At 39.1% G+C, this 24,804-nt stretch overlaps 2 protein-coding genes across 3 annotated transcripts in view; both read left to right on the top strand.

Moving 5' to 3' along the window:
• The window catches only part of LOC122641842, a 30,580-nt gene extending 28,498 nt beyond the window's left edge, over nt 1-2,082 (top strand). Inside the window, exon 12 of one of the 2 annotated variants that reach the window (XM_043835145.1) lies at nt 1,842-2,082. In XM_043835145.1, the coding sequence (XP_043691080.1) occupies nt 1,842-2,018 (177 nt within the window). In that variant the 3' untranslated portion in view covers nt 2,019-2,082. The remainder of the gene's footprint in view (nt 1-1,841) is intronic. The other variant, XM_043835146.1, reaches the window with a different exon arrangement.
• Nucleotides 2,083-2,100: 18 nt separating this feature from the next.
• On the top strand, nt 2,101-23,485 carry LOC122641844 (troponin C, isoallergen Bla g 6.0301-like). The gene is made up of 2 exons (XM_043835150.1): nt 2,101-2,114; nt 23,082-23,485. Exon 2 carries the CDS (start codon nt 23,090-23,092, stop codon nt 23,483-23,485), a length of 396 nt encoding a protein of 131 aa, XP_043691085.1. The 5' UTR covers nt 2,101-2,114; nt 23,082-23,089.
• The last annotated feature ends 1,319 nt before the right edge of the window (nt 23,486-24,804 follow it).

Below are 24,804 nucleotides of genomic sequence, written 5' to 3'. Positions count from 1 at the left end.
TATCTGTCATCTTTTCCTCCTCTCGTCTCTTTCCCAGGTCCGATTCCCTTCTTTAATATTCTGTTGCACCATGTTTCTGCCTTAGTTCTTCCTACTCTTTATTTTTTTTTTTTCTGGTTCAATGATGCTCTTTTCTGCTATTTGCATTACCGTGGGTTGGAACGAGTTGATATGACTCTTTGATCCTAAGCCCAAAAGACCTGAAACTGTGGGAGATCATTCCCCTCCCAAAAAAGATTCAAACCCATGATTCCTGGTCTTTACAAATCTCTCTACTGTTGCATCTTTTCAACCTGCCATGTCTTGTGATTGTGTTGAACTGGTCCCAGTCGAAGCCTCTCCATTCCTATCTATAAATGCTATTCCATGTTTGAATCAACCCATTAGGTCCAGGCGATCCCATTGATTGATTTACAGACCATTCTGATTAGAAATTAGAGGGCTGCTATTGAAATTCTGTTCTCGAGCTCTACCATAAGTGGTGAGCCTCTTGAAATCAAGAGGTAGAAGAAGATATTAAGTCTTCTTGTTTTCTTGTAAGAACAGAACTCTCGATTACACAAAACCCCTGTTCTTTGAACTTCCTTTTAAGTTATCCCCCGTCTGGATTTTAATACCAGATTTGTATTTTCTTTACAATCTTAAATTCTTAATTATTGTTACATCCCTGAACCTCTTCACTTCATTCTTGAGTGTCCCAAGTGTATAGAAAATTACAACATTGCCCATATATCTTTCATTTGGGTAATCTAATTGATTCAGTGGGCCCATAAGCGATCCGAGCCGGGTCTTGGAACCCTGGATTGCATCAACAGGACAGAATTCAAAAGGTAATTAAAAGATAAATTGATTGATCTTTCTTTTTATCTTCTTCTTCTTTTTTTTCTTTTTTTTTGGGGGGGGGGGGGTGTGTAGCTGATTACTTCCTTTATTAGTTCTAACTTTATCAAAGCTCATAAAGTGGGAATCTTGTTATTCTGGACAAAGAAGCTGGTATATATTTTGTAATTATTCTTCTTTGTTCTGATTTGGCTCCACAGATTGAACAATCCAAATTAATCCTTTCATCATAATGCCTGTTTATATCAGGTCTTTCTTTTTACTATTCAGCTCGCATTTTTGGAGCTTCCAGACTCCCAATCCACAATGTGTGTGTGTTTGTACGAGAGAGAGAGAGAGAGAGTTATTGACCCATTCACTAGGATACATTTTAGGCATCTATGTGGTTTGTATAGGATCTGGTTTTGAGAATTAATGCGTCAAAAAAATTAGAATTTTTATATATGCTAAGAGAAAGAAAGGCATACAGGTTAAGGTGGCATTGGTTTGATTATGGGCGCTCTGATCCATTTACCATATGGTTCACCTTAGTTGGGGAGAAGCCCCAACTAGCAACTAAGCAAGTGCCCCCAATATACATTTAGGCTATGTTTGGAACCAAGAAAAGAATAGAAAAGCTTCTTTTTTCAGAATAAATTGATTTTTTTTCTTTTCTTTGCTTGGCTTCCAAATATAGCCTCAAGGCACTCAGCAAGCTCCCAGTATCCCCCCCGCCCCCATTGACCTCAGTCTCAGAATAACTGTATGCAAACCTGAGACAGTTTCCTCATCCATGACAATCCCTGATGAAACAGATCTAAGAGTGTGATGTACAAACTGGAGAAAACATAAATCATTGTCTTGTTCTCTGTTTCAATTCATCTTCCATGGGTGTCATCACTGTTTTCTTCTTATTTCTGTGCACGCACTTTGTCATTCCGCTTCCTTCAATACATGGTTGTGAGACCATGCCATCTATGATTTTGAAATAACTTGTGACATAAGCATTCGTGGATTTACAGGTGATTACCATCCGGCCTTCATTATTTCTCCAAGCAGCATTTGCTTCCAATGACTTGCAACATCTAGCAGCAGTCTTGAGGTTCTTCTCAGATTTCATTCCTGGCTTCAGAAACACAACTGATTACAATACATACTGTCGCATTCTAAGTGAGATGAGCTCATCTGTAACTGCTTAAGGCATCGATGTAAGAAGGTACTAGCAGCAGATGGAATAGCAAACTATCAATCCAAAAGACAGAGTGTTGATACCTATCCCCCTGCCCCCAACTTAAGGGGGAAGTGAGGGCCAGCCGTTAGCAGCTCCTTGGATCCCAGCAGCAGCAATCTGAGCATCCGGTATGACCATCTAGCGAATGGTCAATGACACCAGTGGATGGCCATATTCATGACCCATTGTTTATGTTAGTACCTTTTTTTTTCTTTTTTCTTTTTTCTTTTTTCTTTTTTCTTTTTTGGGGGGGTGGGGAGGGGTGTTGGTGGTTATGTTAGTTATGGGGCATTTTTTGGTCAGATAGTTGTAGGGCATTGAGTTAAAAACTTTTATGTTTTTGAGCTATTTTTAAACTTCTAAAGAACTAGGAGGGAACAAAATGAAGTTTTGTGTGCGTGTGGTGGGGGAGTAGGTGTGGGTGTTGAAATATCACAATTCACAAGAAACTTTATCATTTTTGTTCACTCCCTCCCTCCAATTTTCTCACAGCAGCCAAACATTTTAAAATGTATTCACTCAATACATTGAACAAAGTGGGCTAATGACTTTTAGACCTTAGACTTTCACTGTTTGCTATGCCTTTTTTTTTTTTTTTTTTTTTTTTTTGGGGGGGGGGGGGGGGGGAGGTTTGGAGGGGGGGAAGCCTGCAGCAACTTGGTTTATCAGATCATCACTTCACAGAAAATTTTGTTTCCATGGGGCTAAAGTTCTACAGGAGCAGCACACTTGAACTGGAAGCTCATACTGTGTGAAACATTGTTGCAGGCCAGGAAATTGAAGCTGCAAAATACTGAAGTTTGAACAGACTGCAATTTGTAAGAGCTTGGTTGACACTCTTCATGTAGATTCATATGCATAATGACCTTTTCGTCGTTTTTCTTATCCTGTTGAAAATTCAAGAAGCCTGTTCTGATTTTAATGCTTGTTCTATTGTTTCAGTGTCTCTGGTTCATTGTTAGGACTTAGGAGGAGCCACATTGAGTCGTTGAGTCCTTTCTCTTCAGACGATGATCATCTACTCTACTCCTTTAGTGTCTATTTCAATTTTCAACATTAATATAGTAAATGTTCTTTCATTGGAAAAATAATAATCACAAGACCAAAAGCCAAATTAATGAGGCCACAAGCCCTAAAACTGTAGGAAAAGCTGGTTACAAAGGCAAATCATCCTCCAAACACAATTTAGGCTTCACTATACCTTGTTTTGCCATAAACACTCATTTCCTGTGATCCATACCTAATAATTATACAAATGCATGTAATAATTAAAGATCAATACGTACTCACCATCAGATGAGTCCCTCTCCAAAGAACCGAAAATCCAATTTGATCGTCTGATACCATGTATTTCATCATATTCCTTACAAATCATCAAAAACAAACCAGAATTTAACTAACATGGAATCTTGTAATCGTATCAATTTTTTACCATCAAATGGTAGGGTGAAACGTAATCGCAAGCGTCGAAATGAAATTCTGCTCTGATTAAAAGGGGTATTTTTGAAAATACTAAGGAGATATTTGTAACCCATAAGGGAAGAGGTTTACTCCATTTCTACAACTTTGATAATCCTTGTTAAGGAAACTTATATGGCTGATTACTTAAACATAGAATTAAACATAGTTGTCAAGGCGTAAGCATCCTTGCTTTTTCATGGTTCCAAGGCGACTACTTGAACCTAGATTTTTGTTTAAAAAAAAAACTTTTTTGATCTATTATCGGCCTGGAAATGAGCTTGTAGCTCAATGGGCGCTGCTAGCTATGGTCTAGTCCTACGACGTCGGAGGTCTGGTGTTCTAGTCTCCGTCCTTCCCACCTTAAACCCCCCCCCCCCCCACCAACTCCCCCTTAAACAAAACCCATTTAAACTGTCACAAAAGTTAGTATTTGGCATTTCGTTAAGTCATGGTGAAGAGAAATCCCTTGACCGTGGCTTTCAGATGGGTGGGAGAGGGTATCACATAAAAGTTGGAAGGTATATTCGGCCATTCATAAAAGGAGGATGTTACAGGACCCTAGATGGTGACCGAACCCTTTCCTCGTGCGGGTAAAGAAAAACTTTTTTCATTCACCTTTATCAAAATAATATAAGAAATTGTGTATCCACCTCTTGTTAGGTACCATTGGAATTTCTTCTTGACTAGGAATGGTAGAGTAGACAGATTGGAACGAAAATTTCAATCCTTTAATTAAATGTTTTCATGGTATACAGACTCATTCTCCAACCGATCGAAAAATTAAAAATGAAATTTAATAGTCTATATGAGAACGTACATGTTCCCAATTATTGAGAAACAAAAGAGAGAGAGAGAGAGAGAGAGAGAGCCCAAACATGAATAAAAGAAGGGAAAAGGAGTCTTCTCTAGCGTTTGCTTTCCAGAAAACCCACTTTCAGACATCAACTCATCTCCTCCCTGCATGGCATTATCTGTGAAAACGGGTCGGGCCTGGAATGGTTCGGGTCCAACAAAAGGATCCGGATCACGGACTGGTGAGCACCGAACCGTACCCGCCTCCTCCTTAGGATGCGTACGTAGGATGACCGTTGCAGTGGAGATTGTGATAATCTTCTGGCAATAATTTGTTTTCCAGAAAACCCACGTTCAGGCATGAACCGGCCATCACGTTCCTGCATGGCAATATCTGGCCGGGCGGGCCTGGGATGGTTCATGATTCTCAGTTAGTTGAGCTCGGAAGTTTGTTGAGCTAGAGCCAGTCTTTGGTTCAAACTCGATCCATGAATAATGAACAAATACAATAGCATTAATGAAGATCGAAAAAGAAGGAGAAGGAGGAGTTACAGATTAATAGACAACCAGCACGTACAACCAAATCACAGGCACAAAGAAAACAAGGAGGGTACGTGGTGAGTCTCAATACCACCCAATGAGATAGGAATGAGATATATATAATAGAAAAGAATTATTTAAATATCTAATTGAATGGAATGATTTTCATTTCCAAATTTTCATTGCATATATCGAAAAAGGCGGGCACGCGCTTGTGTAATATATGCCACGTCACGATTTCTCTCACCCTCCTCTCTTTGATGATATGGCTCTTATCGTCAAACTAATACCCACAGATTCTCTTTCTCTCTCTATGGCGTATATGATGTCAAGATAAGCCAGTTGTGTGCCACCTATGATCTCTCTCCGTTGTATATATTTCCCTTCCAGTTTCAAATGATTAAAACACATATATGTAAGCTACTAGGTGGCATACCAATAGTAAACAAATACACTTAAAAAGAATTTCCTTTTATTAATTTTAATTCCCTCTTTATACAAAAAGTGAAGCTAGCTAGAAATAAACATCGTAAATCTCATGTACATTTTGGTACACAAATAAATCTACCAAGTGTCAAACTGAGATTGGAAAATTAAGAATCGTTGAGAGTGTACACTAGTACTCGGAGTACCATAGACATGCATAGACACACATGCACACATATGTCAATATATAGATGAGTATTTGATTGAATTAGACTAAAATGATTTTCATATCTATGCCTTCACTACATGTAAGAAATCTCATTACTTTGTACATAGAATGGTAACTTAAGTCACTCTAGGCTCAGTAAACTGCGATATGGAGGTGTAATTTTGTGACACTAAATATATACCTAGACAAGATTCATTGACTATAGAGAAAAAGGCGGGCACACGCTTGTACAATATATGCCACATCACGGTTTCTCTCACCTCCTCTCATTGATGATGTGGCTCTTATCGACAAATTAATACCCATTGGTTCTCTTTCTCTCTCTGTGGCATAAATGATGTCAAGGTAAGCCAGTTGTATGCCTCTCCATTGTATATATTTCCCTTTCAATTTCGATTGATTAAAACACACGTAAGCTACTAGGTGGCATACCAATATTAAACAAATACACTTAAAAAGAGAATTATTTCTTTATTTAATAATTTTAATTTCCTCCTTATACAAAAATTTAAAAATGAAACATCGTGTAATAGGCAAGAGGAAAATCTCGAGGATTAAAAGATGGAAACTTTTAATACCTATTGTGGGTACCGCGGTCCGCCTTCGGTTTTCGGGGTCCCTTGACAACGAGGGGGTTTTTCATTTTCGGGATCTTGCTTTATGCATCAAAATAAATGGAGTCATCACTTAGGATTTGGGCCTAAGACCCAATGAGTGGTAGCCCTATCTAGGATAAGTGAAAGGGCTACCTGATTCCAAATGGTTTAGTCAGGGAGTCTGGGTAAGCGGTCAAGTTACAAGGATGGGAAGGTATCAGCATCCTGTCTCGCTCAATTAAACTGGATTTTCCCCTAGAAAAATCGAAACATAATTATCTACATTGTGCTAAAAAATGGGGAGAAATAAGAAAATATACATGCACGCAAAAATACGGAAAACACGAAATGTTGGTTGTCTCCCGGCTCAGGTAGAGACCGATGGTCGGCTCACTTTCATCTTATTGTGAATAGGGGTTTTTGCTACTCAGACTTCGGGCAGAGTAACAGTTAGAAAATAACACTCGCACTTCATGGAAAAGTAGATTTCACATACCCCAATGTCTAGGCGGAGGGGCAACGTACCGCACACGCCCAGTTGGTAGTGTTCTCCTTCCTCAAAATAATATGAGAAGTTGTGTATTCACTTCCTGTTAGGTACCACTGGTATTTCTTCTTGCCTAGGAATGCTAGTGTAGATAGATTGGAAAGAAAACTTCAATCCTTTAATCAAGTGTTTTGACTGAATTGTCAGAAACGTTAGGGGAGGTTTGAGTAATTGTCAGAAATGCATGGGAGGTTCATCGAATTGTCAGAAAAGTCAAAGGTTAGAATAATTTATTCAAAAATTAAAAATAAAATTTAGGGAGAATGTTCTCTATGTTGCAGCGCAGCCTGCGCCTAGGCACATGGGCAGCCTGTGCAGAGGGGCAAGGTGGTCATTGTGCCCACCCCCATGTGCCTGGATGCAGGCTGTGCTGCGGCACAGAAAACAGCGCCCCTAAAATTTAACATAGAATACAAATTCTATTTGAGGACTCACATGCTCCAAATTATTGAATTTTTATTTTTTTTTAAAAAATTATCAAGCTGAAACATGAATGAAAGAAAGAAGTCTTCCCAATCTAATTAAGTTCTTGTTACAGCCTCAAAGTCAAGTCTATGCCCTTTGGAATGTCTTCTTCATTTTCATTTTCATCACTACCTAAGTTTGGATCTTTTTTGATAGCATTCGAAGAAGGAATGGATGGTTTGACATCTCCAATTCCCAACTTTAGCTCCGTTAATGGGTCGTCTGGTGAGCCCTGAACCGTACCCGCATCCTCCGCAGGATGCATAGGATGACCGCATGCCTGTGTGGGTAAGGTGGTCATTTCGCCCCTACCTGTGTCAGGCCGCACAATGGTTACTCGGCTGCCCGGCCATAGAGGATCCAAATTGGAGTTATCACCTTCTAGCGTTTGTTTTCCTTCAGGCACACCTTCAGGCATGAACCCATCTCCACCCTGCATGGCATTATCTGTGAAAACGGGCCGGGCCTGGGATGGTTCAGGTCCAACAAAAGGAACCAGATCACAGACTGGTGAGAACCGAACCGTACCCGCCTCCTCAGATTGCTTAGGATGACCGTTGCCGTGATTGTCATTTTCTGGCATTTGTTTTTCAGAAAACCCACGTTCAGGCATGAACCCATCACGTCCCTGCATGGAAATATCTGGCCGGGCCTGAGATGGTTCAGGTCCAACAACAGGCAGTACATATGGTGGTTCAGATCCAACAGAAGTCGGTCTAGATGGTCCCATCGGCCTGATCGGAGACCTGATCAGGGATGTTTCAGTCCTGTTTCTCGGCTGATGATCCCGACGGTTCGATCGCAAATTGTACGGGCGAGGAGATCTGAACCACTGGGGAGGTGCAAGACTTGTGGAAGAACGAGAAGCACGATCATGAACAAACCCAAAACCATACGGGTTGAACCTTTGAGGACCAGAATGGTGAAATGGAGGAGTGATATGTCCAGCCCTCCCTATGGGCCCATGACCAAATTCTTGGTGGGACTGAGTTGGAGCCCTATATGGGTACCTAGGGTTCAACATCAGAGCAGGAGAAGATTCAAAGCTACCCATCAACTGAGTCATCTGATGCACACTCCTAGCCTGTGAAGAATCAAATCTACCCATCTGAGATGGAGCCCTATATGGGTACCTTGGGTTCAATCTAGCCCTAGCAACAGGATTCCCACTAGATTGAGCCTGGAAGTTTGTTGAGCTAGAGCCACTCTTTGGGTCACCACTCTCCATGATGATCAAATACAATAGCAATGAAAGAGAAAGAAGGTGAAGGAGGAGCTAAAGAATAGACAGCCAGCAGAACCAAATCACAGACCCAAAGAAAACAAGGAGGGTGGTGGGTCTCAATGCCCCACCCAATGAGTGCTTTTTATAACATGAAATTTTTTATCTTTTTGGTAAAAAAAATTATAATGAAAATTTGAAGCTTTATTAGGTTAAAACATAATGAGGATATACTAGAACAGAATCATTCAAATTTCCAATTGAATTGAATGATTTTCATATCTAGATTTTTTTTTCTAGGGTCAGGAAAGTGTGATGTGAAGGTGTGATTTTAAGAGATTACATTCCTCTCATTTCTATAGCGAAAAAAAGGGGCACGTGGTTTCCCAATATATGCCCTCTCGCAATATCTCTCACTTCAATTCCTCTCATTGATGATGTGGATCCCTATCGACAAATTAATACCCAATGACTCTCTTTTTGTCTCTGTGGCAGATATGATGTCAAGGTAAGCCAGTTGTCTGCCTGTCTAGCTCTCTCACCTCTCCGTTGTATATATTTCTCATTCAGTTTCAATTGATTAAAATACACGTAAGATAGTAGGGGGCACACCAATAGGAAACAAACACACTTACTAAGAGAATTTTTTTTTATTTAATAATTTTAATTTCCTCCAATACAATAAGTGAAAAAATGAAACACCGTAAAAGAGGCAAAATTCAAAAAAAATAATGCTAAAATTCAAAACTCAAAAATTATGCCAAAATTCAAATTTTTAAACTTCAAAACTTCGATGGGCTGTTTCACCATCGAAACACACAAAAACAGCCAATAAACGCATATGTCAACGTGGACAAACTGACACCCAACGGCTCCCTTTCTCTCTCCGTGGTGTATATGATGCCAATGCAAGCCAACTGTGTGCCTATTTATCTCGGCTTCTCTGTTGAATATATTTCCCTTTCAGTTTCAACTAACTAAAACAAATTCTTAGAATGAGAATTATTTTTTTATTTAATAATTTTAATTTCCTCCTTTACAATAAGTGAAAAAATGAAACATCGTAAAATAGGCAAGGGGAAAACCTAGAGGATTAAAAGATGGAAACTTTTAATATCTATACATTGAAGTTACACTTTTAATACCTATACATTGAAGTTGCAGACTAATTGAGATTAGCTAAATGTAATTAAGTGGATAAATAAACCCCAACGGCTCTTGATCACATATAAATTTTAGTACAAACATAAATCTATCAAGTGGCAAAATAGAGATTTGAAATTTAAGAACCATTGAGAGTGTACCATATTGCTCGTAGAACTGTAGGCATGCATAGACTCACATGTACGCGTATGCTAATATACTGGCGGGTATTCAATTAAATTAGACTCTGAAATGATTTTCATATCCATTTATACCTTCTCTACATATAAAAAATCTCTTTACTTTGTACTTAAATGGTAAACTATGATGTGGAAGTGTAATTCTGTGACACTACGTACTTAGACAGGATTCATTGAATATAGCAAGAACGCTAGGCACGCGCTTACATAATATATGCCACCTCACGGTTTCTCTCATGACGTAGTAGAAGATAGGTGGGCTAAATATCCTTCTAGCACAAACGACCCTTGAATCCATAAAGTAAAAAATAAGGACGAAAATATCAAATTTCCAATAGATTTCAAGTTTAAGATTATAAATTCTAAAGAGACCATATATAATAGGTCAAAATACAATTCAAAATTCAAAACAAAAAAAAAAAAGTGTTGAAATTCAAAATTCAAAAATTATGCTAAAATTCAATTTTTAAATTTAAATCTCAAAACTTCGGTGGGCTGTTTCGCCTTCGAAACGCACAAAAACGGTCAATAAACGAATACGTCAACGTGGACAAGCTGACACCCAACGGCTCCCTTTCTCTCTCTGTGGTGTATATGATGCCAATGTAAGCCAACTGTGTGCCTACTTATCTCGGCTTCTCTATTTAATATATTTCCCTTTCAGTTTCAAATGACTAAAACAAACTCTTAGAATGAGAATTATTTTTTTATTTAGTAATTTTAATTTCCTCCATTCCAAAAAGTTTTAAAAAAATTTGTAATATAAGCTAGAGGAAAACCTCAAGGATTAAAAGATAGAAACTTTTAGTACGTATTGATATGCTTAAAAACCACCCACCAATGGGCAGGCAACACGTGGCAGAGGAGATCAAAGCATATCACAAGCTAGGCCAAAGCTACCATGATTCACTTAGATCCAAACATCCTATAAGAGGAACACATTTTATGGGATTAAACAATTTGACGGACCAATGGCAGTGGTGAGGGGATTCCTTATTCACCGAGGGTGAAGGAAAACTGTCATGGTATAAAGAACCTTTTTTTTTTTCAAGGGAAAGAAAAAACCAACCCGTCGCAACGTACGTTGCCCTGCGCCCTGATACAGGGGCGTGTGAAATGACCACCACACCTCCTTGGAACCCCATAAATGACTAAGGGTGTGGCGGTCATTTTGCGTGCCCCTATTTTAAATGTCATAGAGAACTACATCATATATATACACAGGCACAATGGCCAGTTATAAAAAAACCATTGTTAGAACAAACACCAAGCAAAACACAAACATAAACAAAGACAGAGCAAGATGACACAGAGATTTAACGTGGTTCACACACCAATACGATGTGCTACCTCCACAGACGAAGCTAAAGATGTCTCACTATGTAATGGGAAAAAAAAATTACAATGTAGATATCTCTCAAAACACCCAAAATGTGTACATGAATTCGAGGCACATTTTTTTTTTTGGTAAATATGAATTTATTCAGAAGCAGGAGAAGAACTCCTGGATGGAGGAATACAAATCTCTCTCAACCAGGGATTGGACAACGGCCATACTGTCATACTCTGCATAGACAAGGCCTTCCTGGCTAGGGCATCGGCAACAAAGTTTGCCTCCCTAGGAATAAACGAAAATTTACAATCGAGAAAGTAAGGGGCAAGAAATAGGATATCTGAAATAATGGCCTGCTCAGCCAAAGTCCCAATTTTTCCAGGAGTAAGGATCAGGTCAATGGTTGCTTTACTGTCTGACTCCACCTCAAGGTAATCGAGTCCCATGGCAAGGGCTTCGAGCATGCCGATCCTGATCGCCAGAGCTTCTCCCTCTCCACTGCTATCGAAAAACTCAACCTCTGATTTAGCAAAGATGGGACTGCCTTCATGATTCCAAATGATAACCCCAATACCTTGCTTCTCCTTTGCTGGGTTTCGAGAAGCATCACTATTCAGCCTACAGAAAGGAGGAAGAGGAGGTCTCCAAGTGGTCGAGGCAGCAGCTGGAACAGAAACTCCCTGAGGCTGATTCGGCTTTGTAGAGCTCTGAGCCTGATTGTATTCAAGGCAACCTGTAGTGGCAACTTGTATTACTTCCTAAGGAGACCAAAGCCTTCTTCCAAACGTGCCATCATTTCTTGCTAATCATAAGGTCCAAGCAATAAAGCTGCAAATACTAAAGACATGTTTTCGCTCCTTGTTCTCTACTCCTTTGATGTAAATCCATGATTCAATCCAACTGGCAATGGGAAGATTGTAATCGTTTGGAATTCGAATTGTCAGCGGGCAACCAAACCAAACCGCCTTTGAGAAAGAGCATTGAAAGAGAATATGCTCTATAGATTCTAACTTCTCACCACATCTATGACACTGAGGGTCCAAATTGAAGTTTCTCCAAGCGAAGGCTTCTCCTGTAGCTAGGCCTCCTGCACAAGCTGTCCAAAGAAAATACCGGATTTTTGGTAAGGATTGACAAGCCCACACTTGTTTCCGAACCACTATCGGACCTATTCTTTGAATCTCTTTCGTTACAAATGGAGTGGTAAGCTGATTTTACTGAGTATCTACCATTGTTGGCTGCCCCCCAAATTTGCTCATCTTCCTTTGGAAATAACGATAGACGGGTTCCTTTAATGGCCTTTGCTTCCTCTAAATCAAATAAAGAATCCACAAGATCAATTTTCCACTTCATATTGTCCTTATCGATCAGGTCTGAAACCCACTTAATAGGGGAATTTGTAGGACATGGGGATCGAATTCTGTAGTTCGAAAGAGCTGGAAGCCACTTATCTTCCCACACATTTATACTGTCACCCTTACCTATTCTCCAAATTAACCCCATCTTGATGACCTTCCTGCCTTCAATTATACTTCGCCAAGCCCACGATGGGTTACTTCCAAGTGATGCCTCTAAGAAATCACAGTTTGGGTAGTATATCTTCTTCATAAACTGAGCCCACTTCGATTGGGGAGTACTAAAAAGGCTCCAGGCTGCTTTGGACAGCAGAGCTTTGTTGTGCAGCGCCTGATCTCTAAACCCCAATCCTCCTCTCTCCTTCAAATGGCATAGCTTGTTCCAAGATATCCACAGTCTTTGAGTTCTCATGGCTTCCTCCCCAGTAGAAATGCATAGCTTCTTTGTTAATTCGGTCATGGGTAGATTTGGGGAGTTTAAAATGCATGCCAGCGAAATTTGTACTAGGCAGTATGGTAGACTTCAATAGGACCTCTCGGCCAGCATGAGTGAGGAACTTCTTTGACCAACCACACATCTTCTTGCTAGCTCTATTTGTAATTTAATGGAAGAGAGCTGCCTTGTTAACCCCTACAGTAGTTGGAAGCCCAAGATATTTTGTAGGTCCTTCCCCATACTTCATCTTCAAAATTCTCGAGAACCATCTTTTGATTTTTGAAGGGGTGTTTGGGCTAAAGCACAAATCTGATTTGCTTGTATTTAACGCCTGGCCACTTGCCTTGCAATAGACCTCAACACACTCCTTCAAATTGTGGATTTCTTGAAGCCGAACTTTTGAAAATAGTAGGCAATCATCGACGAAAAGAAGGTGGGATAAAGGTTGAGTTCAATTTCGAACTTTGATTCCATGAATATTACCTTGAGCTTCCTCTTGGTTGATAATACTACTAAGAGCTTGAGCACAAATAATGAATAAGACTGGGGAAAGGGGGTCTCCTTGTCTTATTCCTCTACTTGGCACATTTAACAACCGCTATTAAAGAGGGTCATTGTTGGATTTTAGAATCACAAGTAAGGCTGATTTCTCCATTTATCAAAATAGATTGAAAATATAGTCAAGAAATTGGGATTTGCCCCATATATCCAATATGGAATTTTTATTCTCTCAAGTGTGGTACACCGCCCCAGTGGTGCGAGTCTTGAGGACTGTTGGATCGAGATCCCAAGGTATACCTTAAATAAAGTTCGTGAGATCGTGTCAGAACGTGTCAACAATCCAAAGCAAATTGGGCTCGATATCTGCCGTCAGATCCAAATCCTCGAGTCATGATGTAATCAGACTACGCTTTGCGCTCTGATTGGTTAATCAGGTACAACAATATCTAAGTCATTCATCTTGTCGATGAAGCTGGTAAAAAGTTAAAGTCGTTCGATCGTAATCTCTCCTTCTCACACCGCCTAGAGCCATGAAATATAGTAAAATAGAATCTCTCGTGCAGTGTATCTTACATTGGCGGAGCATGTAATCATGGACCACAGGGGTGTAAGTGTTTAGATTAAATCCGACCATGAATTTCAAATTTTAAACATTGAACTATTTTTGTTTTTGTGATCAAAATCATTGATGGCGTCCACCGTCTACGTGTTACACCCAATCAGGCAGTTCTACTATTAAGCAGCAATGTACTATTTCTTCTACAGAACCATCCATAGCTCTTGCGGGGAAATCTTTCCCTCAGTGTATGACTTGTCTCAAGCGCCCTACAAATTCCGCCTCCATAATGGATTCAGCCAACGTGGTTTCTTCTCAGTCACTTGAATTTGGATTCCATATATGAAATCTGTATCACTCCTTTTATACACCCGACCAACCAGAATCTAGGCCATAACTTATTTGTTCGATCGAATTTTTAGACGTGGTTTGCGGCATCATGCTCATGACGAGACGAACTATCACTTCACATATCCAAAATCAATCAAATCTTCCAGAATTCTCCCCATAATTGAAAAAACCTCTTCCACTTAGTTTCTTTTTCGGCGCGACCATACGGAAATTGCAATATCTCCTCCGTCCGACATTGAAACCACGTGAAACCAAATGCACCAGAACACTGACTCGAATAACTACACTTATTCAGTTTTTATCTACTTCCAAAAATTCCATCTGGACTTTCAAAAATGCCCTCAAACAGGCTGCCTTCGTGTAAACCTATAAAATCACAATTCCCAAGGCATAAGATCTTCACCCAATGTTGCCGAAGGCTATAAGACACTGTATAAATCTGCAACGGAATGCCCGTGCTGTCACATAGGTCCGAGCTCTAGCATCACTACCAACATGCCACATCACCGTCAAATGATCAAAATGCCCTTGTGAGCTGTGTCAACACTCTATAGACCTCTGTGACTGACATAATAACCAAAATACCTCTGGATTCTCGCTGTCACCTATCTAGGCCATTTGTATTTTGTAAAATTACAAAAATCCCTATAATGTTGTCCATGCCTAAAATGACAAAAATACCCTTGTATGACTTCCAATCCTGTGGGGCGTCTATGTACATTGCCTAACCCTTGTAATGGTGTCAGTGCCACTGTGAACATTATAAGAACTACTGGGGATGCTGGGAACATTGTTTTCACTACCAGAAGGCTGCCAACTCATCCAGAATGAAGCCTGAACTATCCTGACCTTTGTAACTGTCCTAGATTGCCATTGTACCAAAATGCACTGTGTTGACAAGAATAACACACATGCACTGTGTTGACAACAATGACAACCAACATATAAACACTGCCATCTGCATTGAGTGTTCAACACTCCAATACGTGACTCCCTCCTGTTTTGCCTAAACTTGGAGAATCCTTGCCCATATAGTCAAGTCAAGTTGACTTGGGATCGGATCGTGACAGAGGTATGGGTGATCCAATACCCAATTAAGCTCTATATCCATAGAAGACTCTCCTCTGCTTTGCTTAGCCTTTATATCAAGGATTCAAGGGTAACATTCTTAAAATTACTACCCTTAAGAATTTTCCCAAGGAACCCTAATAGACAAACCAGATAGAACCCACTATATAAGCAACCAATCTTCACTATATTTTTCAATCCATTCTAGAAAAGATCTACTACAGTTTCTTCAGATCTCTGGTCTCTGTAGTTTCATAAACTCCTCAAGAGTCAAGATCACACAGAAGATATGGTTGGAGGTTACTACTCTTCCTCTAACCCTTAGTGGCCCTCTCTACCTCTGCACCTGTGGTTCTTCCTAGTTATACTGTTTATGTTAATGGGTTTATCATGGTATATCAACTACGAGTCCATGTTTGAGAACTTGATGGATCAGCTCAAGCTGGTGTTGATGGTGTCTCCTCTGTTGTTGTTGCTTGTGGTTCACTGGCTTTCCAGCGAAAACAGAAGAAGGGTTCCTTCCCTGATCCCATTACCAGAGAAAGATTCACTGAACAGGGCTGGAGGAACTTCCCATGGGGTGTTGGAGCTCCCTTGATCTTCCTCTTGTTCATGATCTCATATCAGTCTTACTTCCATGAAAAATGGTGGTTTCCTCTATTATGATGATGGCTGATGAGTGTAATGGTCATGAAGGTTAAGATGTGGGGGTGGGTGATCTTGCCTTTTTAGTAAATAAATAATTTGTAGTAGTTAGTTTTTTGGACTTTGGGAGACTCCTCTGATAGGGCTTCAAAATTTTGGTGTTATGTGTTGATTTTGTAAAGTAGAGTGAAATCGTTTGTCCTTTCTTCCCTCAATTTAAGCATTGGGAAGTTTAATATTTCAGGATGAATGGTAGGAGGGTCCAGATCTAACAATAGGTTAGAAACCTCCATGTAAAATATGGGAATATGAGTTGAATACTCAGCAATTATTTTATTAGACTTCAATAGTAATATGTACAAGATTATAAATGAAGAAGAAATATTAGATTGGAGACTTGGAGACCAAGAGAAGAATTCATTCATATCGCATGTGATATAGTTTCCATAATTTTATTATCACATGTGATATGAATGTGAAATACAAAAATGGTAAGGAATATGGAAGACTTGGCGAGAATTGGACTCCTTCTATTGAGTCCGACTAATCTCCCCCTCAAGTTGGAGCGTGGAGATCACGAACGCCCAACTTGGACATTAAGACATGAAACGCTTCACGTCCCAAAGCCTTTGTAAAAATATCGGCAAGTTGCATGCGAGAGGGGACATGAGCAGTAGTTAGGCAGCCGAATTGAATGCGCTTGCGAACCACGTGGCAATTGATTTCTATGTGCTTGGTGCACTCATGATAAACCGCATTTACGACTATGTGTAGAGCAGCTTGATTGTCACAAAAGAGCCGCATAGGGGAAGAGAGGATGACCCCAAGATCTTGGAGGAGCGAACGAAACCATACTAACTCACATGTTGCAGTTGCCATTGGGAAGTTTAATATTTCAGGATGAATGGTAGGAGGGTCCAGATCTAACAATAAGTTAAAAACCTCTAGATTCTGATTCCTCTTTGCCCCCACCTAGGCCTAGGTTTTCCTTCAAGTTTCTATATATCAAATCACAATCAAGATCCAATTCTATAACATGTTCTTGCTTGTTTGGACTTTGGATTTGGAAATTGGAACTTTGCCCTTATAAAGAATCATTTTATTGATACAGAATCAACCAATACAATATCAATATTTGAAACCAAATGAGGCTCTCTTTCTTGCTTTGGTCCTTTTTCTTTACTTTGTAAGAAAGTTTTGCCTTTTATCATGAGAAAGAAAACGAAAGGGAAAAAAGAATATTAGGGAGAATAAGGGAGGGATGAAGTCATTAGCCACTTGCTCTGTGGTACATATATGCGACAGTCTCTATCATGTGAAACATTGGATACTAGTAGCTAGAAAGAAAAACAAAACTATCTCAAAAGGTGTTACCAATCAATCAGCCAAATAGAATCCTATGTTATATTTTACTGGACAAGAATGCATGAAAGACTTTTGGCAGTGTTTGATGTGCATTCCAAGTCGATTAAGCATTCTCTGATGATAAAAATAACTGTTTTTGAGAATGCGAAATCGACCTAAAATGCATATCAAATACTGTACCATACAGTATAAGGAGGAAGCAAAGGCCATAACAAAGTCTAGATCATCTACTCTTACTTCATGTACATTAGGTGATGACATCTATTCTTTTGCTTTTCTATATATGCCCTTTTAATAATGACAGTAAATGAGAAAGATGTCATTACCTAATTGTATGTGAAGCATACACAATGGGTGGGTGATCAGTCTCTTCATAAAGGAACATCCAGAGAGAGACGCAAGGCAAGAATCACCCGTGTATGAATGCAGGACCAATTTACTGTGTAGGCTGAATCCTATATTCAGAAAAGGAACCGAGTTTCTCTCCACCCATGAATCTCTCTTCATCTACACATCTGACCCTTTGATTAAACTAAAGAAGGGAATTTTGGATCGAGGGGTTGGAGTTAATGATGAACCTAGAGTTTAATAATAACGTCACATCACCATTGGTGAAGAGATCATCCTCTCTTCACAATAAATGAAGGGGAAAATGGGGCCATCAAAGTAATACAAAATGCAAATGTAAATATATAGTACCTACCATTGATTGTACTGTCATTGATTTGAATTGACTCGAACTCAAGATTTGACAAATAAATCGTAATAGAGCAACCTTACCGTTGTGTCGAGGCCCACCCTCTCCACAAACTCAAACAATAAAGACAATAAAAGTGAGATGAAAAGGATAAGGTCTTGTTGGACCTCACAATGAGATCCCCTAAACTAAAATTTATAAGGTGGACAGAGAAATCCTTACTCCCTAAATTCAGAAGTGCTTATAAAGTCACTCAAAATTAAGGAAACTCTGAATTGATAATGGGACCTCTCCTGGCAGGCAGAGTTCCATTATTCAAGGTCGACTTTTCTCCATTAGTTCAGAACACTGATCCGAGTAGTGGGGACCGTCCACGTATGCAAGAAGAAGAAGCCAACCAATAGGCCATGGTGCATGCCAGAGCACACACTACAAACCCGAATAATCACAACGTTTCTTGGAAAAATAAAATACGAAACCAAAATCTTGAAACACTACAACATGAGAAAGAAAGGGTAAGAAAACGTAATTGAAAAGAGGGTCACAGGCTCTGCAACCTAGCTATGTTCTGTCCTCTTCGTTAAGACAATAAGAGACTACCCAAGTCCAAAATTTTAATACACAATCTGCTCTGCAGACACACAGGAGAGAAGGAGAGAGAGAGAGAGAGATTTTGCAGAAAATGATGCCACCTTTGGTACTGTATCCACAATTTACTTGACCTTTCATTGCCAACCATTATACATATTATTTTTTTTTTAGAGAAATAGAATTATTTCTCGGTTGATGGATTGATCGTATTCAAGGCCTGAGTAGTTTGAGTATGTATCCAGAGAGCATATTATGAGCAGTAGTTTCTGTTGAGATGTTGAGATTTATAGAGCTATAGTTACATGTCGGTGTATTCGTATTCAGGTCATTGGTGCCTTCATATGTTAACAAAAACACCATGAAACATGAATAAACAAAAATAAAGCGAACAAATAAGATGATGCAGAGATTTAACGTGGTTCAAACCAATATGATGTGTTATGTCCATGAGCGAAGCTGAAGATGAATTCATTATGTAAATGGAGGAAGATTACATTGGAGATCTCTCAAAAACACCCAAAACGGCAGCAAGAACTCTCTCCTGAAACCCTAACTCGAAAATCCCTTTTTTTTATCTTGTTTCAATTGCTTACACAACAAGACGGGTAAAACATATAAATACTCCTTCAAACGGGTCTATCCATCAGTTTGGGTTGTACCAAACCCTCCACTACCATCACAGAACCCTCAAAAAAAATCTCATTTGGGTCGCCACCAAAAACATCGGAGCGGGTCAATCTTCAAAACAGGTATAAGAATTTGAGACACATACAACATCATATATACTTAAGTAATTCTCTCCACTTAAAGCCTTAAGGTTTGGGTTAAACCTTCTTAATTTGTCTGTGCACCTGTAGCACCAACACATGAGGGGGAGTGTTAATTAAGACGTTGGGAAATATAGAGCTATAATTACATAGAATTCTCTCCACTTAACATTTTAAGGTTTTAGGTTAAACCTTCCTAAATTGCTTGTCCACCAGTAGTGCCAAGTATGTCGAAGAACTATACATGAGAGAGAGTGTTGAGATGTTGAGAGTTAGAGACCTATAATTACACGTACATCAGTTTGTTAAGGTCCTTGGTACCTTCATATACTTGGAGGCTCTCTCCACTTAATGCCTGGAAATTTCAGATTTTGGGTTGGACCATCCTATAGTTTCTATTGATGATTTCAAGTGATTATTAAGGAAGTTTATGGGTTTGGAAGGTTGCATGTCTTTGGAAGCTTTGTAGTTCATATATGCAGTTTCAATATGTCTTTTTTTGATATATCAACAAACAAAAAAAAAGAGGCCAGAAGAATTATGAAATAGCTAGGGGTTTGCATTAGTGACTAACTTAACTTTAGTACACAAGAGAGCAATATTAATGCTAGCATTCCATCTTGCTTTGATCCACTAACAACAGTTACGGAACATACACTTTAGAGGCTGATCACACGATAGAAGGAAGGTTGGTAAGAGATGAGAAAGCAAAGGAGAAGAAGTAGGAAAGCCACACCCCAAGGAGATCCTCCAGCTCGGTGAATGGCACTTGGCTCGGACCCTGGCACTGGAATGCTGAGACGACTTGCCGGCGGCACAGTGGAGAGCCAGTGAATTACAAACACTAAAAGCAGAGGTGAGACCATGAGAAGGCGCTTCATATGCTCCGCTGCAGGAACCATTATCGCATCGTACACAACACCCCACAACAACCCACAAACTAGGAGTACCATTACTACCATCACTACTCTCTTCTCTGATAATCCCCAACTTGAAATGTTTGTTTTGGTGCCTGAAGCCATGAGTAAGTTAATAAGGTGTGTTTAGAAGAAAGAGGGAAAAAAAAATGAAAAAGAAATTGCAGAAAGAGTAGAGAGAGAGAGAGAGCTACTGATCAAAGGGGAAAAGGGAAGATAACTGGGTTTTTGGTTTGAGACTTTGTATGTCATCCACAATTATTTCATGTTTTCTTGAGCTTTTGGGTTTGTCCGTTTTCATGGCAAGGGAATATTTTTTAGAAGTAAAACCAAGTGAGAAAAAGATGGAGATTCATCTCTCATCTATGCTGGCACATGATGGCATGTGATAAATCCTCCGGTCCTCCATATTTTGGACCAAAAAAGGACAGAACCATCACTCTGTGTTGGTACCAAAAAATGCTTGCCGTGATTGATGAAATGACTTTGCTATAAACGCTAAAAGGCAAAAGGTTTGATGTACGGTTGTGTATGTATAAGGTTGTATTTATAATAATATATTCTCACGTACCTCATCTAACGGTTGAAAAGGATGATCATATACATATATACTCCTACATAAAAACTAGATCCTTACTATAAATGAAGAGAGTTTTTTTTTGTTTCTTTTCTGGATGAAGGAAACTCTCACAAATCTAAAGTCGTTAATATTTCTTTTCCAATTTGTTGTAGGTCTGATGCGCATCAAGCTTAATCAAACCTAATCAGTGCAGGCCAGCTTTTGACATCCCTAATTCTTCCTTCCATAGGTGAAGGGAAACTTGATCCTAAAGAAAATAACATGTCAATCCAATCTAAGCAATACTAGATTTGGGGGGTTGGGGGGAGAAAAATGTTTCGGTACCATAAACCCAACCTTTATTTTTCTCTCTTGTAATCTCGTCCCTTTTCTAAATTTATTCATTTCTCCGGTTTTGAGGTGTGTTTCGCTTTATGTGATTTGGTTTTTCGATTTTTAATTTCTTCAGCTATCTCCTCCCTAACATGTCAAATTTTTTGAGACTCAAATTCAATATACCCTCACATACATGTCCATTTGTCTATTGATAGTCCTGTACACCCTCTTGGTACTCCTAGAATTTATTTTTTTTCAATGCTTTGTTTAGTACTTGGATGGGCACCTCGGATCAGGCTATAACTTGACGTAAGTGTTGGAGACCTCGAGTCTACTTCTGCATAAAATTTTAACCCCATCTAAATTGCCATGTAACAGTTATTGAGGACGTGCAAGGTAAGAGGGTCGGTTCTGAAAGTGGCATTCACAACACCTGAAGGAAAAAAAAAAAACAAACAGGTCAATGAGAAAATCAAAGTCTCTTTGCATTGTCACATAAGAAGGTCTTTTTATAGGGTTCAGTTACATGTTCCACATAAAAAGACGATATATATGCTAACGAGATAGTTTCCCTTCAGCCATGGCCAAGGAAGTATTCCTTCATTGTGGGATTAAAGGGAGTAGGTCTGTTTGAAACTTCTATCCAGAACATAAATATTCTTTTTTTTTTAATATAGAAATCCAGAGCATACATATTAACGCATGTAACAAGGAGAATAGAATACTTATATGAATCATAGATAAAAACCGAGGTTGATGATGACAAACTTAAGCACCATATACAGTGTTACAAACTTGAAAATGTATAGAGAAACTTAAGGAAACGGAAAGGTGGAATTTTGCCACCAGTCACTCTCCTTAAGACGTTGGACACCCCAATGATGCAAACCATGCTCTTGCAAATCAACATCCAAGATAAAAACACCCCCACAGGTCCTTCTAGTAGTCATTGCACTCATTTACCCAGCTACGTCAGGAGACTTTAGAATTGTGTTCAATTGGACACAAAATAATAGTAAAGAAAACCAATGGATAACCAAAATCCAGATTGCCAATAAATTGTAAGAGAAATAGATTCAACCTCTTCTCTATAAAATGCAAAAAGAAAAGACACCATCAAGGGTGTTTCCAAAATACATGTCCAAAATCCATAATTTTGAATAAAAGATATTTGTTGACTAGTCAAACAAGTCTTCAAATAATCATATCTGTTGATGATCATTTATGTATCTAATTGAAAATGACACAACCCCATAATAAACTTTTATTAAAAAATCAATATTTTAAAATTCTATTAGGATCATAACGAGAATAAGTACATTTTCAAACTTTTCATCCGAAAAGAATGTTTATGACTATGTTGCTCTGGGGTTTCCTTTACCCACGGTAAGGGAAAATTTTTAGTATATACTAAAATCACACCCACCACATCTCCTCCTACTAAATTGGTCATAGTTACTCTTCAAAACCAATCAAGTGGATGAAGGAAAGAGATCCTCAAAGCATTGACATTTACAATATGCCATATGAGTTTCATTGTTTTCTATTTTAATCAAAAGTACCCAACTAGTTAAAGCAATGGCATATGCACCGCATACAACTTCAGAGGGCATTAGATTTCCCCCTCTTTTTCTTTGGAGGGAAACTAATGTGCCATAGAAAGAATCAAATTATTGGTTCAAAAGATGCCAAATGGCACACTTAAAAAAGAAAGTATAGATACCTTGCAAATTTCTAACCAGCCAAATAGCCAATACGCCCAAGCCCCACTAATATTAGAGAGACCAAACCCCTATATAAGCAGAGTCATAGAGATGTAAGCTGAAACATCAAAATAAACTGAATTAGATTTTTTTTTTTGTTACTCTTACTCTCCCTCTCTCTCTCTCTCTCTCTCCCCCTCGGCCCCCAATAGAAGAGGGTAGTTTTAGAGTTGAGAAAATGAGCGTAATCGTGATCAGTGGCCCAACATTGACGGAATTCGTCCAAGACAAAGAAGCCTTCGATAAATGCGTGAACGAGCAGTTCATGAATCTTGACACCGATGGAGATGGAGTCCTATCACGCTCGGAGCTTAGTAAAGGATTTAATTGCCTATTGTCACTAGGGAACGATTTGGGGACCGAGGAGGAGATCAAAGGCCTCTACGATATTATCTTCGACAAGTTTGATGCTGATCGTAGTGGAACCGTCGATCGTGATGAGTTTCAATCCGAAATGAAGGAAATCTTGCTTGCCATGGCCCGTGGGATCGGCGACATTCCTCTGCAAGTGGCCCTGGAGAATGATAGTTTCCTCATGAGGGCTGCTCAGCACGAATTAGCTAAAAAGAGATAAACCCCCCCCCCCCCCAATTTCTTAAAATCTAGCTATGAGGGCCGGGTTCCTTTTTTTGTGGGGAGAGATGGAGGAGAGAGGTAATTAATAATCTTATGAGCGCTTGATTCTTTGGAGAAGTTTGTTATGTATTAGTTAGTTTGTCAATTTCAGCAAGCTAATTAAATTGAAACACAAAAAAATTCCTTGTGAATCTTGAAAAATGTTGAATAGAGCTTGAGCTAAAATCCAGCCCTCTACGGCTGATGTATCCACATCATCAAACAAAACTGCTTAACGCCAAACAGCTGTTAGCACCTGATGTGTCCATGTGTCCATCTCTTTTTGTCCATTTGAAGGGTAATATAATCATTGCAAAGGATGGAAGAGAGATAAACACAAACGGTGTTAGAATCCGGTATACCCATCTGACACACCCATTCCTCTCTCTTTTCATATTTAACTTCTATAAACAATTTGGAGTGAATGGGTTTCGAAACATTAAACAAAGGACACAGAATTTGAGCCCTACTATTGTTTTCCAAGGGGGCATGTAAAGGATTTCACTCGTCATGTAAGATTAGCGACAAAATTTCCACCTTAGAACTAATAACATCTAGAGAAGAAAACGCAATCCATATTGTGAAAATTAAAATTTTGTTTAAAAACAAAATAAGGGGGAAAAAACGCTACCTAGTCACGTGGCCCGGGTGGTTCCTATGCCTAGACACAGAAGCATGCGAAAGTACCGTGATGCATCCATGGAAATGCAGAAATCCTGTCCAAGGCTGTGCTTGCATGCGTACATGCTCTACAGGCCTAGGTAGAGATCTCTTTTCCAAAAAAAAATTATAAATAATAGTAAAAAAACCTATAAGAAAAAAAGGCAATGGTCATTTCGTCCCCCTGATTTGGAATTCTTGTCTATTTGATCTGGAATGCAACGAATAAACTAGCATTGTGTTTGGTATGCATTCCAAGTCGATTTTGCATTCGCAGACGATAAAAACAACTATTTATACTATTCGATAATGCAAAATCGACCTAGAATGCAAACTAAGAATGCATACCAAACGTAGCCTAAAATTCTAGATGCCTAAGGCTAAAACCCAAGTAACCAACTAAACACACACCAAAAATGGTTAGCAGGGCATCCAATGCTAAACCAAGAACATATGACAGCTGAGCCTCCTAGAATCTAACGATTTGAAAATAGAACAAGTATATCAATAAAACCATTTCAAAACATTTCTTGAGTTCCATTAGAAGTCACTCTGGACTAAGGGTGTCAAAATTAAATTGAAACCGTTTACCAAAATCGAATCGTACCATTTAAACCG

The sequence above is a fragment of the Telopea speciosissima genome, chromosome 10 (genome assembly GCF_018873765.1).
Source record: "Telopea speciosissima isolate NSW1024214 ecotype Mountain lineage chromosome 10, Tspe_v1, whole genome shotgun sequence".
NCBI lineage: Eukaryota > Viridiplantae > Streptophyta > Magnoliopsida > Proteales > Proteaceae > Telopea > Telopea speciosissima.
This window is presented reverse-complemented; position numbering and strand designations above follow the sequence as displayed.

Coding starts and splice junctions, on each gene's coding strand:
- LOC122641844 (XM_043835150.1), top strand. CDS start 23,090: ATGAGCGTAATCGTGATCAGTGGCCCAACATTGACGGAATTCGTCCAA.